The sequence below is a fragment of the Vitis riparia genome, chromosome 18, assembly GCF_004353265.1.
Source record: "Vitis riparia cultivar Riparia Gloire de Montpellier isolate 1030 chromosome 18, EGFV_Vit.rip_1.0, whole genome shotgun sequence".
In the NCBI taxonomy this organism is placed as follows: domain Eukaryota; kingdom Viridiplantae; phylum Streptophyta; class Magnoliopsida; order Vitales; family Vitaceae; genus Vitis; species Vitis riparia.
The window spans coordinates 3,726,075-3,742,291 of NC_048448.1; the positions used below are offsets into that span (position 1 = coordinate 3,726,075).

Below are 16,217 nucleotides of genomic sequence, written 5' to 3' on the forward strand. Positions count from 1 at the left end.
TTTGTTGGTTCCAATATAGGTGTTTTTTAGTTGATTGCTATTTTTGTGTGAATTTAATGTTAATAACAACCATGAAAGTTGCTTTTGTGATATAAATGTTTATTGCTTCACGAGTGGATGTGTTGAAAGGAGGTTGAGCTCAAATTCTATCCAAAAAAGAGTGAAAATGTTGTGAAGTTAGGGATGTTGATGATTTTGCTTATCTAGTTTGTGATTTATTTGTAGCCATGGCATGTGGTGGTTAGACGCCGTGTTTCCTTGTATACGTGTGGGGATTAGTGCAGAAATGGTGGATGTTTGACGGGCATTGTCTCCCGGAGGCCTTGCGGTGTTGATGACAGAAAGGTGAATGGTTGTGGTGGGTGCTGCTTTTGTGCATATTCCAGATCAATGAGTTTTGTTTTGTTTCCATTTGGATGTGAGTTTTTCGCGAGTCAACTGCATGGGGCTAAGCGTCAGCCGTCAGGAGGGTTGTGCGTGTTTCAGCATTATGTAAGGAGAGGCTTATGCAGTTGAGAGAGTTGGGTGTTGTCCTTAAATGCAGAACCCTTGCAACACTCTTGTCTACAGGGAATTCAATTGATTGATAGATGTAGCAAACTCGTCTGATTCATCTTTTAACTCATCATTTTAGGTGATGACTTTTAAAATGACATTGCTAAGTTTTGTCAGTCTAAAAGTTCTAAAATTATTCTACATTTTAACCAAATTTGCCATGTTTGGTTGTCACTTCTTAGGAAGTATTAAGAAAAAAAATATAATTTTTTTTATCATTATTTTTCTTTATTTTATAACTTTTTGACCTTTCCTCTTAACGGGAATGGAGTCGGCTACATTTATGAACTTTAATCATAAAGTGTGTTTTTCTTTGCTTTCATCTCAGACTCTTAACTCATTCTTTTTCTCTGCGTTTCTTTTTCTTTGCTTTCATCTTCGTCCTCAAAACGCTATTTTTAACACCGGAAAAAAAACATGGGCAAAACCAGTCACGGTTACTTAGGCCCAGGTTGCAACCGGTGTCAAGGCCTGGCGTAGTGATCGATGGCAGCGCTTGGCTGCGTAGTGGTGACCAGTGGTAGCGCTTGCTCACACAGTAGTGACCGGTGATAGCTTAGCCTCACCTTATCCTAACTGTGTTTTTTTTTCTTTTTTCGTCTCTTTTCAATGTAAAAAAAAAGTGAGGAAGAAGACGAAGGGAAAGGAGAGGGAAGTGAAGGAAGAAAGGGGAAGAGAAAATGGAGTATGAAAGGGTTAGGCTTTTGGAGGGGGTGGGTGAGGTTGAGAATGAGAGTATTTTGGGTATTTTATTTGATTCTTTTTTTCTTTAATTGGAAATGTGGGACCTTATCCCGCTAGTCTATACTTCACGCATCTATCCATGTGGCATCATCCTAACTGGGACACGTGTCAGTTTTTCATCACCATGCAGGCAACCTCCAAGGCATCCACATCCTGGCCGGACCATCTGCGCTGCTGAACGGCCTACATATCCTTGAAAAAATGGGAGTTATCTCAACCACTCTCTCTTTCTCTCAAAGGGTCTCCAGTGACTCCAAAAATCTAACTTGAGTTTTAGAGGGTGTGTCCGAAGAACTTGTCCGAACATTTTTGTGCAAGAAAACATAAAGCCCAGATTTCGGTATTGAAGCAGAAACTTTTTCTACCATGTTTAATGGAGGAATCCATCCTCAGTTGATCAGATATCAACAGAAAGTATGCTGATATATATCCATTAACACATGGACTTTCGGTTTGATAAATGCATTTTTAAAAATTTTACACTTTATTATAAAAAAAAAAGACTTAAAATTAATGAATTATATTTATATAAAATTTTAAATTAATTTAACTTATTTTTTTAATTATATAAATTTAAATAATTTTAAAATATATAAAATTTTGTCTTGTTTTAATTATATATTTTGATATTTTTATAATAAAATCAAATATAAAAAATATTTTTTTAGAATTAAATATAACCTTAAAAAATTTTAAAAATATTTTATTTGATCATAAAATCTGTACATCTCTTTATATATATAACGGAAAACAAGTCAACTAACGATTTTATTTTATTTTATTTTATTTTTTATTTTTTGAAATTTTGAATTAGATATATTAGGTGCTAATATTTTATTTTATATGTTAATTATTTTATAAAAATTAAATTTTGAAATATGGTGGATATTGAATGAAAAAAATTGGTTGAAAAAAAAATGATTATTTAATTTATTTTTATTATCTTGCAAGACCGCTCTCATTTTAATTTACTTTTGTAAACAAATATTTGCCAAATAAAATTAAAAAATCCATGATGACGTGGAAAAAAATAGTTTTAAAATGCTTCTATGAATCATGAAGTAATTTACTAATTTGTAGATGATGAAAAAACAGAGGGGTATTTTAGGGAAATCGTAGGCAGATTATAACTATCGACTCAGGGACATTCGTTTCGGGAAGTAGGATCAAATGGGTTCGATAGACGCACCGACGTTTACACAGAACGGCTCGGACGCAACTGTCGCCGCCGATGGACCACCTCCGCCTGTACCTGATTCCATCATAATGACAATGGAAAAGACACTAGAGGCTGACTCATCCAGGAAGAGGAGGTTCGGTATGCTTCCTCTGGAGGTGGGCACTCGCGTCATGTGCCGTTGGAGGGACGGAAAATATCATCCCGTCAAGGTCATTGAACGCCGGAAAATGCATATCGGCGGTGTCAATGATTACGAGTATTATGTTCATTACACGGAATGTAAGATCGTTTATCTATTCCTCACCTATTTTTTGAGTTCAATTTTGATGTTTAGGGTTAGGGTTTACATTTGGTGTTTCTATGCAGAATATTAGGTCAAGAAGACACGTAACGGGTTTTTTTTCCCCTTTTATTTTTGTTAGTTTTCGTGGAAACGAAGCAGGGGGTAGGGTTTAGGTTTTGGGTTTTGACTATTCGGGGGTTTTGGGCTAGGGTTTGGTCAGGTGGTGCATTTTTAATTATTACCAAATTTTTAAATTTTGGAGCGGCTGAAGTGGCGATTTTGAGTGTTAATATGAATAGAAGTGTGCTTTTGTTATGATATTCAAATAGTGTTCTATAAGGCTGCAGCATTAAACTCTCATCTTTCAAGTAGCCCGTTCCAAGCCCATTTAGGCATATTTTGGAAGACGTATTCTGTATGCCTGTATTAGCACAATTGACTTTACATCCCCCCTTTGAGGATTTCCAGGGTTTTGGTTATTACAGTTTGTGTAATGATTGAATAAGTTTTTACATCTTCTTAGTTCATTTTTCTATTTATTGGGCTAATTAGTGAAGTAAAGTACATCTTTGAAGACATTATATGACCATGGGACACTTCCAAATGAGTAATGCTTACCATTCTATTATTCACAGAAACCCTTTGATGACTTATTGGTCAGTTTGGCTAATTTAGAAATGTATATATTCTCTCTACATATAATTTCTTGTATCAACCACAAAAGCTTGGTGCCCCATTGCCATCATATTCTTTAGACCAATTGATTTTATCTATCAGTCATGTGTGGTATTATTATATTGATTACAAAATAATTTGAGCAGACTACTGCTAGAAGTGGTACAAATTATACTGTTTCCATTTCTTGAGAAAAAAAAGAAAAAGAAAAGATTAGGTCTCCCTATTTAAAACTGTATGCTTATTTAATCATTGTGTTGTTTGCTCTCTTTCACAGTCAATAGGAGGCTTGATGAATGGGTTAAGCTTGAACAACTTGATCTTGAATCCGTAGAGGCTGTTGTTGATGAAAAGGTGGAGGACAAGGTAATATTTATGTGTTAATATGTCTATGCACTCCCTAGCTCTAAACACATGCATGAGCATATGTTGTTCAAATCTAGAGTTATTTCTGTGATATTTTTGCTGCATCTCTCTCCTTATTGTCAAATACATTTTTTTTTTCAGTAGATTCTCTCTTCGATTAATTTTCCTTTTATATTTTCCTTCTGTGCATTATTCAAATTTATTGATTGTAAGAATTTTATTGCACTTGTGTTTTTCAGGTAACTAGCTTGAAAATGACACGCCATCAGAAGCGTAAGATTGATGAGACACATGTAGAGGTGTGTACAAGTTAACACTGTTGTTAATTGTCTTGCTTTGATTGTTATATTTATTTTTCTCCAATATAATTTGAACCTTGTTAAGAAAGATTAAGATAGAAATAAAATGAAAAGAAATGAAGGTATTAGAAATGCATTGAATATCTAGGGCTATATTTTCCTTTTGTTAAACATCTGGACTATTGGGACACCCACAAAAGAACAATGTGCCAGTGCTCTATTTCAACCGAATTACTACAAGTTCCATTATGCATGCCAATGTATTATGTTTTTGACCCCTGTGGAGCTTGATGTTTCAGCTTATGGTCACACTTACCCAATGTTTGAAATGTCGGGATATATTGGTGAAAAATCGCCAAAATATCACGTGTTGGAAGGGTGCAACACAAAATGTGGCATCGAAATCTTGCCGGTCCAATTTTTCGTTTGTTTTCACTTTTTTGCTGATTTATCGGTGATATTCCTGATTTCACTGATTTTCCTGATTTTTTGTGGATATTTCGCTGCCACATCAACATTTCTTTCATTCAAAACATTTATGCCCAGTGAAATGGGCTTGGAGCCCACGCCTTCCACGCCTAGCTAATGGGCCTGCCCAGCATTTGCTTGTGGTGCTACTGTAGGTGTTGGCAATTAAATCCATCATGTTTTTCTCTTGCACTTCTGATGTGAGATTGCTCATCTTATACCCATAAAAAGTTTTCCAAAGCTCACCCAGAAGGCTAGGGATTGAACCTTGGTGCTTAAGTATGGGATGGGCCGAAGGCCGTTCGATGGAAAATCTGCGCATTTAAATGTACATCTATATATAAATATATTACAAATTAATTAAATTAATTTTAATTGTGTTATTTTGTTTTTTAATAATTAAATATAAAACAAATATAAATTTATAAATAAAATTATGAATATTTTTAATAAAAAATAATTATATACATATCATTATTTTTTTATACCCTTCAATATATTCAAATTAAATATATTATAATTTTAATATTAGCGTGTTTTCAAATTTTGTATATTATTACAAAATTTTTAAAACAACTTGAATATCTATATTATTTTTTATTTTATCATTTCTTGAAGTTTTTTAAGCATTTTTGTGGGTTTTCATTAATAGTTGTCTCGTATCGATATTTTTTGTCAAAATTTTCACCGATATTTCTCAATATGTCTTGATATATCCATAAAATCCAACTATCGATATTTTCATCTTTGCACCCACCTTTTTAATGATGCATATCCATTTTTATCAATAACATGGAAGAATGGCCCCATCTACCTAAAAGTATGGAAAGAATTCTTGCTTGCTATTCTATTGGTTAAGTAGGTTGCTATATTCTGAGATCGCTAAAAAATGTGGGGGAAAATATTGTTTCCTGAACAGTATTCTCACGTGATTGTTCATACTTTATAACCCCTCCTTTTTCGCACTGTTCACTGGGGCAAAGTCTCAACTGTTGAGTCTGGGAAAGTAAATCTTGAAATTTTTTTATACTTTAAAAGAGTCTGCATTATGCATAGATGAAGCTTCAGGAGATTTGGAACCTATAGGAATTAGTTCTTATTACAAACAACTAATGTTAAATCTAGCTGTGTGTGTGAGTGTGTGTTTGTATACACATGTACAAGTATGTTTTTTGTGTGAAATGAAAAATATTGAATCAGTAGTTAAATGCTAACAAGTGTATAGCAAGACATCAAATTCATTTCAATCCACTCTGAATTTTTTATAAAATTATTTTAATAATGTTCTTTTTAAAATATATAGGGCCATGAAGAGCTTGATGCTGCCAGCTTGCGTGAGCATGAAGAATTTACAAAAGTGAAAAATATAGCAACTATAGAACTTGGGAGATATGAAATCGAAACATGGTATTTCTCTCCCTTTCCACCAGAATACAATGACTCTCTGAAGCTGTACTTCTGTGAGTTTTGCCTCAATTTCATGAAGCGGAAAGAACAGCTTCAGAGGCATATGGTGAGCTTTTCCTCAATCACCTTTCTCCTTTTTCATTGTTAAAATAATGAGTGTAGCATGCTGGTAATTAATATTTCCCTTTATGGAATTACCATTTTAAGCCATTCCGTTTCCTTTTTTTGGTCGAATTTAATCAACTTCATACCAGTGTTTTTCATTATTATTATTTTTTTCAAATGTTTGGAGTCAAATTTGTGCTGAGCATTGTTTATCTTGTTTGGACCGAGTATTTTTGTTTTCTCCCTTCCTTTTGCTCGCTTGTTGGTGCCATTTGTGTACATCATGTGTGCTTTGTTGTACCCGTTTTCAAGCGCTTTAATAGATTATCTCATTTTGCCTATCCCAAAAAATAAATAAATAAATTCTTGTTTGGACTGAGTAATCCATGCCTCTATGTTTGGCCTTGCGATATTTGTAGACTTTCTTTTATTGATATTTCCTCATCTGTCTATCGCAAAAAAAGGGAAAAAAAAGGAATGATATATTCTTGATCTGATTAGATGCTTACATTACTACCTATAATTCATTAGTTGATTCAAAGTTATTTCTTGATTCATCAACTCAGCCTGTGCATGTCTTTAAAGTGTTCATGTTGAGCTGGCTAGCAGAGCTGGCAGAATTTGGCACAGCCTTTTCTTGTTTGATTAGAGGTTTTCTTTATATGGTGGTACATTATTTTGCTTGTTGTGGGCTCTTAGTTGTCTTGGTCCTGACATTGATCATTGGATAGATGAGGTCCAATACATTATCTCGGTTTGAGACAGCTTATTTCAACGTACAATAATGCATAATAAAGAACAAGATGTGTGAGTTATAGAGACTAAAAGTGCACGATCATTCAGATGATTGTATAATTCATAGAAATGTGTATTAAAGATTAAAGACTAGGCATTGGTCAACAGTTTTTCATTTAACATTATTATCATTTTTCAGGCCATACCATACATCTCTCTCATTTAGTCTTTAGAAATTTTAAAAAATTACAAATCCTGGAACAAATTCAACATGTAAATGAAATCTCTACTCACCAATCTAACAATATGTGGTTAAAATTCTAATAAACAAATGCAAGTTGATCCATTGAAAACATTGTAGATTTACAGATTGCAAATGAGGTAAAAAAGTTGATTTCTGCAGTTGAAAGCTCCCCTAGCTTTGAAAGTTCCTCTGCTTTTTTTTCCTAAACATAGAATTGGTGGATTGATCCAATGTGCCAAACAAAAGTGATAAATCACTTCCTATGTGGTTGGAAGATATCTCTCTTGAAAGCAGAATCACATAGTGTCTTCATTATCCAGGCTTGAGGATATGAAATCTGTGTACATTCTTTTGTGATCTATCTTTTTGTATAAATCTCCTTGTATAGTGGAGGTTTCTTTGTGTTTTGATTAGTTTGTATATTCGTGGGGTGCTTTCCTTATCTTTCTCATGAACTCCTTATACCTAATTAATACATCACTTGTTTCTGATTAAAAAAAAATTGTCTTCATTATGGCGCTTAGCCTAGGTTTGAGAAGATGATATCTTTGTACATCCTTTTGGGATCTATCCCATTTTGTATCAATCTCGTTGTATAGGGGTGGAGATCAGTTTTTTGTATTTGTGGGAGGATTCCTCATTCTTCTCATGAACTTTTTGTTCATTATGTCTTCATTACTTTCAGTTCATGAGACAAGTCCTATTGCCAATTCTATAACATAATCAAAATCAACTGATGCCATGTAAATCCCCAATTCTATTCTTTCACTCACTCCATAACTGTTTCAGTAGTTTGCCATATTGGTTGGTACTCATATTGATACATGCCATGCATGTGCACTTCACCTATTAAAAAAAAATATATGTTAGCATGTGTACTTGCCGCCTGAAATCAATAAGTTGGCTATATTCTTTAAGAGCTGATTCAGTTTACATAATTTAGTTGTGATCAATGTTAGGTGAATTTAATTTCATTATAAAATTACATTTTTTCCTTCTAGTGTATTGGTTAATGACCATCCCCCTCATGCACCTAGGTGCTGTCAAAAAAATGAATGTCATCTTAACTTTATCTGGACGTCGCTGGGACTTGTTTTTCAAAGCATTTCTGATTTTAGATAATGTTATTATATAGAAGTGAAATTTTCATTTATGATGATTATAGGTAAATTGGGAGAGTTATTATTTTTTGATGCCTGGATTTTATTTCCTGGGCAATCAATTTATTTTCCTTAGGATAGTTTTGTCATCTCTGTTCTGCCTTATACTTTGAAAATATTTAAGACGCAATGGAGCTGATTTCTGTTTCTATTTTTAAACTTTTCTTGTTGCATGTAGAGGAAATGTGATCTCAAGCATCCCCCTGGAGATGAGATATACCGAAGTGGCACATTATCAATGTTTGAGGTGTGTTATCATTTGTCTGTTTTGTTCTAATACAGAATTACTCTGTTTTCTATAAGGGGAATTATTTTGTATCTGCACAGATGTGGGTTTGTAGTCAATCTACTTTCTCAAAGTAGAACTTGTTTTGACAGGTTGATGGCAAAAAGAACAAGGTTTATGGGCAGAACCTCTGTTATTTGGCAAAATTGTTTCTTGATCACAAGACCCTCTATTATGACGTCGACCTGTTTCTATTTTATGTGCTGTGTGAATGTGATGATCGTGGATGCCACATGGTCGGATATTTTTCTAAGGTAATTTTATTTGGGAGAAAACAATGATTTTTGTTTAGAACATTATTGCATTTCTTTTTCAAATATATGAACCTAAAAAAAGCTGCTATGAGGAAATGTACAAATCATTTGACACTTGTTTCCTTGGCATATACCAGTTCCTAAGCATCATCAAAGTTTTTAAAGGTGAATTTGTAATCATAAACCTCAAGGCGTTGAGGTGTAAGCCTTTCAAGATTCTAATTTTCATTGTTAATAAATACTCAAAATAATTTAAAATATATAAAATTATATTAAATAAATGATAAATTTCAATAAATTCATTTGTCACATAAACCTTATTAATAATTCCAGAACATAAATGAAAAAATAATAATAATTGGATTTCATAAAATTTTTTTGTATTTGAAAATAATAATAATTGAAGTATGTGATCATTTTTATTTATTACATGATTGACATGTAGGAAAAAAATGCTACAAAATGAGAATATAAAAAATAATAATTAAAGAAGTAACATGTATTTCTATTTCTACTATAATATCTTTATAAATCTGATAATGATTTAATGGAAAGGAAAAAATTTGCCTTCCAACAAATTTAATCATTCAAAAAGGAAAAAAAATGGAAATTCAATCAGGAAATAGGAAATAATGATCTAGATGCATTAAAAGGCAAGTGATGGTGTGATGTTGGTTTTACTTTCCACACAAATAAGGAACGCGCACACAAAGAAAAAAAAAAAGACAAAACAAGGAAATAAGAAGGAAAGAAAAGAGGGACATGCAGAAATAGAGAGAGAAGATGATAGAGATGAGGCAGAGAAACAAGAGAGACAAGGCAGAAAGCCTGCAACCCGAGAAACAAAAAGGTAGTGACCCCAATGAGAGCAAAAGTAGACCAAAACATTGAGGACTATCTTATCTTCTCTTGAGCTATTTCTGTTTGATTTTTTTTTTTTGGCTACATTGGCAATTCTGTTGAGGCTTATGCCTCAACCCCGAAAGTGTGGAAAGCGCCCTTGAGGCGTGCCTTGGCCACTCCTTGACCCCTAAGGCATATGCATTTTGGGGCTAACGTTTTTCTTACGCCTCAACACACACCTAAAGAACAATTTTAAAAACTTTGAGCATGAATGCATAACCTGTTATACACCGACATACAAATGCACTACATAAAGATGTAGAAATACGCCTTCTAGTGACACTTGAGAACTAATGGAGTAGTCAAGAAATTAAAGCAAGACTTGTTATAGTAGTCTTTATAAGTTCTCAAATAAAGCATTCTTGGGTACCACCAAAAGTGAGTTCTTTTTGCTTGGGAGGCCAGTTTGGTAAAAGTTTTGATAATAGATCAACTTCAAAGAAAAGGGTGTTATATGGTGAATGGATATTTTCTTTGTAAAGTTGAAAGGGAATCAATTGATCACGTTTTCTTCACTGTGTCAAATCAAGGGGTCCTTTGACAATTGTTGTTCTCTTGATTTGGAGTGGTTTGGATACTTCCTTCCACAGTCAAAGAATGTCTTTTAGGCTAGCAAGGATCTTTTGTAAAAAGAAAATGAAAGAAGGTTTGGAAACACCCCCACCACCACCCCACCCCAACACACACACACAAAGGAAAAAAAACTGACATTCAAAAACGATGACATATTGAATCCAAAATTGAAATGTTTATTCTTGAGTAACATCTTAACATGAGTAGGGATGCACTTAAAGGTAGACTTAATGTCTTTGATTGGTTTTGTTGATTGGTTAGGATTTTGTTAAGAGAGGGAAAATTGTTTTTTGTGTTCTTCCTTGTGTGATTTTGCATTATTGTGCTCATTGTGTATATCTTGTGTGCCCTTTCTTTTACCATATTATTACCTATTTTTTTGCCTATAAAAAAAAATACAATAACATACAAATGCATCACATAAAGATATAGAAATATTCATTCTAATGCTACTTGAGAACTAATGAAGTAGTCGGTAAGCTTAATTAAAGCAAGATCAATTATGGTAGTCTTTAGAAGTTCAATCATTTAGAGTCATGATACTGGTGAGGGGAGGGTATGATTCCATACAGTTGAAGCTGAAGTCGAATGATCATGGCCCTGGAGAACCTTTCTTGCATCCTGATTAGGGCTATGGAAGGGGACTTCATAGAAGGTTCTCAGTTGGGGGAGGTACTAGATCAGAGGCCCCTCATCTGTTATTTGTTGATAACACACTTATTCTATGGATGCAGAGAAGGAGCATATTGAGCATTTGAGCTGATGTTCACGTGGTTTTAAGGAATCTCAGGTTTAAATATCAAATTGGACAAAATGAGTTGATCCTAGTCAAGGAAGTCACAAATGTGGAGGAACTAGCTAAGGTACTGGAATGTAGGGTGGACAATCTCCCTACCAGCTGTCCATGCCTTATGTTGCATCGTGTATGCTTCTTATTTTCTCTCTAATACAGTTACACTTACCCAAAAAAAAGTTTCCCTATCATCTGTGCCTTCTGTTAGGAGCCTCTTTCAGATTGTCTTAGAGTTTGTGACATGATGAAGGATTTTAGAAACAATTTGCCATGTGGAAGAGACAAGACCTATTGAAAGGAGGATGGCTAACTCTGATAAAAAAACACTTTGTCCAATTTTCCAATTTATTTCATATCTTAAGTTGTCATCTCGAGAAAGGTGGACTTAAGGCTGGAAAAGATCCAAAGAATTTCCCTTTGGGCTAGGGGGCGGGGGGTTTGGGAAGAAAGTTGCATATGGTGAATTGATCTGTGGTTTGCATGGATAAGAGGCGTCGAAAAAAAAAAAGGGTTTGGGAATTAGAAATATGCCTACTCTTAATAAGGCTCTTCTTGGAAAATGGTGTTGGAGATTCTCGATTGAAAGAGAATCCCCTTGGAAATAGGTCATTTCTAGGAAGTATGAAGAGGAAAAGGGACAACGGTGCTTTAAAGGATTGAGGGAGGGTACAAGGTGGGTGTGTGGAAGGCAATCAAGAGCGGGTGAGAGGTCTTTAATAGTAGAACTAGCTCCAAGGTGGGCAATGGGAGAAAGGTGAAATTTTGGAAGGATATGCAGTAGTGACACCTTAAGGAAGGTTTTTCCGGAGTTATTCACAATATTCATTGCCAAAGACGCATGGGTAGCTAAGATGTGAAAACAAAATGGGGAAGGAGTTTGTTGTAACCCTAGATTTACAAGATAGATTCATGATTGGGAGTTAGAAAGGGTGGATGCCTTTTTAAGGAGGTTTCATGTGCAAACTATTAATAGGGATATTAAAGATAATGTGGTTAGTTAAGTCTCTTTATTCCTATTTATCATGTAGAAGAATAAAGATGTTTCCTTATAGTATCATTTGGAATTCTTGGGTACCATCAAGGTGGGCTTTTTCACATGGGAAGCTATGTGGGCTGGGATATTGACATTGGATCAGCTCAAAAGGAGGGGATAGAGGATATTGAATAGATGTTATCTATGCAAAGGAAAAGAGGAAATAGTTGATCACATCCTCTGTCATTGCTCAAAAGTTGTCATTTTATGGTGGTAGTTTTATGCCTTTTTGGAATAGAGTGGGTAATGCACTCTTCAGTGAGAGATGCCCTTTTGAAGCATATAAATGCCTTTTTGAAACATCACCCAAAGAGTCCTTGCCTTGGCGCAATGGAGAAGAATGTGGGTAATGCATTTCGTCTTATGTTTCCCGAAATTCCTTCAACAATCCAACATTTGGAAGCATATAAATGTTCATTGCACATGTTTCTGAAATACCATTATGACATGAAGCATGCATGACTGTGTAGTATCTCACAACACCTTTATTTATACAGAACTCATTGAATTTTTTTCCCATAGAATTTAAGTATTTTGGTCCCAAAGGCAAAATAATCTTTTTACTTAAATTAAACATAAGAATGTGGGTTTAGTGTTGGTTAACTGTTAAACTAATTAAATTGGTTTTTGAGCCTTTAGAATCTTGTGCTAGTGGGCCCAAGACTTGAGCTGAATAAAGAATTTCTTCTTTTCTTCTCTGTGTTTCCCTTTGCTTTTCCCAAGTTTTTCCCATTTGCACTCTGTGCACTAGGGGTTCTATCTCCTTGCATTTCTAATATATATGTTGTATTAATCCATAAAAGAAAGGAAGGAAATTTTAAAAAATGCAGCAAGTGCCCTTTCATTCAGTGTCCATCATAGATGCATAGATATGCACAAGTACAAATTATAATCCATTGTGTCCAAATGGGTGAGTTCCATTTTTTACTCTTAGCTGACAAGCAGAAAGTTAAACTTGTGTTCCATAATATTCCTTAGGAGGGATGAACATGACTTTTAGACTGTTACATTGTTGCTTTGCTGAAATGCAAATTTTAGGAATTCGTGGATTCACAATCATTGATTATAGTCATACTAAATAGCTTGATTATTGTTCATTAGTGTAATCTACTCGTAAAACTATTTTTCCTTTTCCAATCATTTACAACCCTGAAAGGCTTAAAAGAAGCTTTCAGAGATCAAGGTTTATTGTGTTAGACTAATTAATATTCACTGTTTCTATGGAAATTATGCAGACATCCTGATTGATGGTCCTGTAGTTTATGCAGCATGGTCATGTTTTGCCCTTGTAATTTATTGACATTTTAGGACAAATGTTAAAAACCTACCTAGAAGTTTTGGTAATACCTCCATCCTCCCCTTAGATTATATATGCAGCATCATTTATCTTCTCTCTGTATGTAATCCACGAATTTAAGTAGCTTAAAGAACTCTTTGAATCTGCACATGTTTCATCGTAGTATCAGCTTAAAGTTTGTTCAGAAATTAAAGCAGTGTGGAATAAATTTTGTTACATTGAAACCTCTTTGTACAATTTATGAAATTCTATAGCAGTTTAGAATTTTTTATATTTTCAAGAAGATCTGGAACTCTGTGTTCTTAACTATGTTTTTGTTGGATGATACAGGAAAAGCATTCAGAGGAATCCTATAATTTAGCCTGCATTCTCACCCTTCCTCCATATCAAAGGAAAGGTTACGGGAAATTCCTAATTGCATTCTGTAAGCTTTCTGCTATTTAATTTACCTTTTTCTTCTATTTTCTTTGTTTTGATCGGAATATAATTAGAATAGTTATGAATTCTCCATTCAACTTACAAAAAAAGAATAATGATCGCCCTTTAATGATTAAATGGGTAATTCTGTACCATTCAGCCAGTATCCTTCAATTTTAAAGGGGTTATAAACCTGTAAGTAGGTGAAGATGATCCAGCATGTGAAAAAATAAATTAATAACTCTACAGTAGTTCCTAGGACAATAAGTCATAATGCATTAGTTCTTTTCATAAACTTTTGGGGTGATGTTGGACTCTTGTAACTGCCCCAACTGGTTAAACCTGGTGTACATGTGAGTTATTTGGTGCCCACTTGTGGTTGAGCATCCATATGCTTCATATTGCTGTCGACCATCAAAATGGTCATGAACACTGTTGCCCACCTGTAAAGCACCAACCAGCTTCTGAGGAGAGGCTGAGCTCTTATGGATTTGTATTGTGTGCCTAGGAAGGCTGAGAAAGCTATTAGCCATTTTGGATGCATTTTCTGGTGGCCCAAGACCTTTGGTCTTTGAATTTTTTGTTTGATGTTGCTTGGGTCCTTCCAAGATCAGTTGTTTCTTAGTAGTGGACCCAGCTGATTTATGATGATTGTGCATTTGGACAGTCAAGTTTAGTGTAGAGAGATCTTTCCTTTTCAATTTCATTGATGGTATGAGAAGAACCTAGTATATTTTTTATAATGCCTTAATGCCTTGTACCTTTCCTTTTTATATGGGTGTAACTGGTATACTGTTCTCTCTCCATTGCTATTAATATATTTCAATTTTTTCCAATTAAAGGAAAAGAAAACCCAACACCATAAACTTCATAACCTCTCTAGAGAATCCAACCATCTGTGTGTGGTCCATAGCTCATATCACCAACATGGACTAATTTTCTGGTATAGCTTCATATCTTGTTGCTTGAGAAAGAGTTTTATGCATTGCCAAACAAGACATGATGGAGTTTTTAGCTGCTTCTTCTGATATAGACCGTATCCCATGATATTTGCCATCTTTCTTCTTATGACGCTTAGGTACAAGGGGAACAAAATGTTAAATGAGCCCACTTAGTATAATATCCCTACTGCGATACTATATCCTTGCTTCATTATCCATCAGATAGGAATATCGTAGTGCATTTTAATGGTTTTGTCTGCATTGCATATAAGTATCTTTAGTCTTTGTGATTAATCTTTAAGGTTTTTTAAAGAAATTATTTAATATGTGATTTTTAACTTGGAGCAGCATATGAACTTTCCAAGAAAGAAGGCAAAGTCGGTACACCTGAAAGACCCCTTTCTGACTTAGGGCTGTTGAGCTATCGGGGATACTGGACCCGCGTCCTTCTAGACATCTTGAAAAAACACAAGGGCAATATTTCTATCAAGGTATGAACACAAGCTCTAGTTCTACTCCAACAGTCGAGTTCTCCAAGAACAAATTATTATTATTATTATTTTTCCATGTTCTTTTGTCATATGGAACTCTAAAAGCCTAGTCTTTTCATGTCCCATATTCACATCCTTGCCCACCCCATATGACAGAAAGTTGTATCATTGGGTTTGAAGCCTAGGTGGTTATGATCTTAGAACTTCTTATATATGTAGAGTATATTTGGACAACCCATTTAAGTTATCATGTCTTTTATTTTTTGTAGCATTAGATAGGCAAAAGACCATCCTGATCATAATATAATAATGAAAATTGATGTGGCATCATTTCATGACATCAGGAGCTATATATGCAATGAAAGAGATGCTTAAAAATGCTAAGAAAAACACATGTTGACTTCTTTCAGATGTGCTATGTAAAATAAGATGGAATGATATTTTGATGGGATATGCCCAAACTCCAAAAGCCATCATATTCATTCTCTTTAGCTTAAAAATTATTCAGGAGGAATTTCTTATCACCTGGTTGTTTTCCCCATTAGATCTATTATGCTAAGCCTTTTCTTCTAACTACCTGTTTTCTGCAGGAGCTCAGTGACATGACAGCCATTAAGGCAGAGGATATATTGACTACTCTTCAAAGCCTAGAATTGATTCAGTACCGGAAAGGCCAGCATGTCATCTGTGCTGATCCCAAGGTCTTAGATCGGCATCTGAAAGCTGCTGGCCGGGGTGGTTTAGAGGTTGATGTCAGCAAATTGATCTGGACTCCTTACAAAGAACAAGGTTGAGACAGGCCTCAGGCTGTGTAAATTCATGTGTGACTCTGCTTGTATAAATGTAGTGTATTATTAGGTAATGGAACCTGGAGAAGATATGGCTTCCTAGTGCTAAGTTTTTAGTCTAACCGTTCTGTCATTTGTGATTATATGAATCAAGGAAAGCAAACCACATATTTCTCATAAAAAGAGATGCAAGCAACTTCTGATTTTTGAATCTTCTCAA

The 16,217-nt window shown here is 34.5% G+C and overlaps 1 protein-coding gene across 1 annotated transcript; it reads left to right on the plus strand.

Annotated features, from left to right (window-relative positions):
- The first annotated feature begins 2,454 nt into the window (after window positions 1-2,454).
- LOC117907137 (histone acetyltransferase of the MYST family 2) lies at window positions 2,455-16,217 on the plus strand. The gene is made up of 9 exons (XM_034820533.1): window positions 2,455-2,758; window positions 3,715-3,803; window positions 4,043-4,102; window positions 5,874-6,083; window positions 8,400-8,468; window positions 8,600-8,761; window positions 13,691-13,784; window positions 15,067-15,209; window positions 15,800-16,217. The coding sequence occupies exons 1-9, from the start codon at window positions 2,470-2,472 to the stop codon at window positions 16,001-16,003; spliced, it is 1,320 nt and encodes a 439-aa protein (XP_034676424.1). The 5' UTR covers window positions 2,455-2,469; the 3' UTR covers window positions 16,004-16,217.

Bases quoted from the DNA above. Each gene is read 5' to 3' on its own strand.
- LOC117907137 (XM_034820533.1), top strand. From the start codon at position 2,470: ATGGGTTCGATAGACGCACCGACGTTTACACAGAACGGCTCGGACGCA. The intron at 6,084-8,399 runs GTGAGCTTTTCC...TGTTGCATGTAG, and splicing joins AACAGCTTCAGAGGCATATG to AGGAAATGTGATCTCAAGCA. The intron at 15,210-15,799 runs GTATGAACACAA...TGTTTTCTGCAG, and splicing joins AGGGCAATATTTCTATCAAG to GAGCTCAGTGACATGACAGC.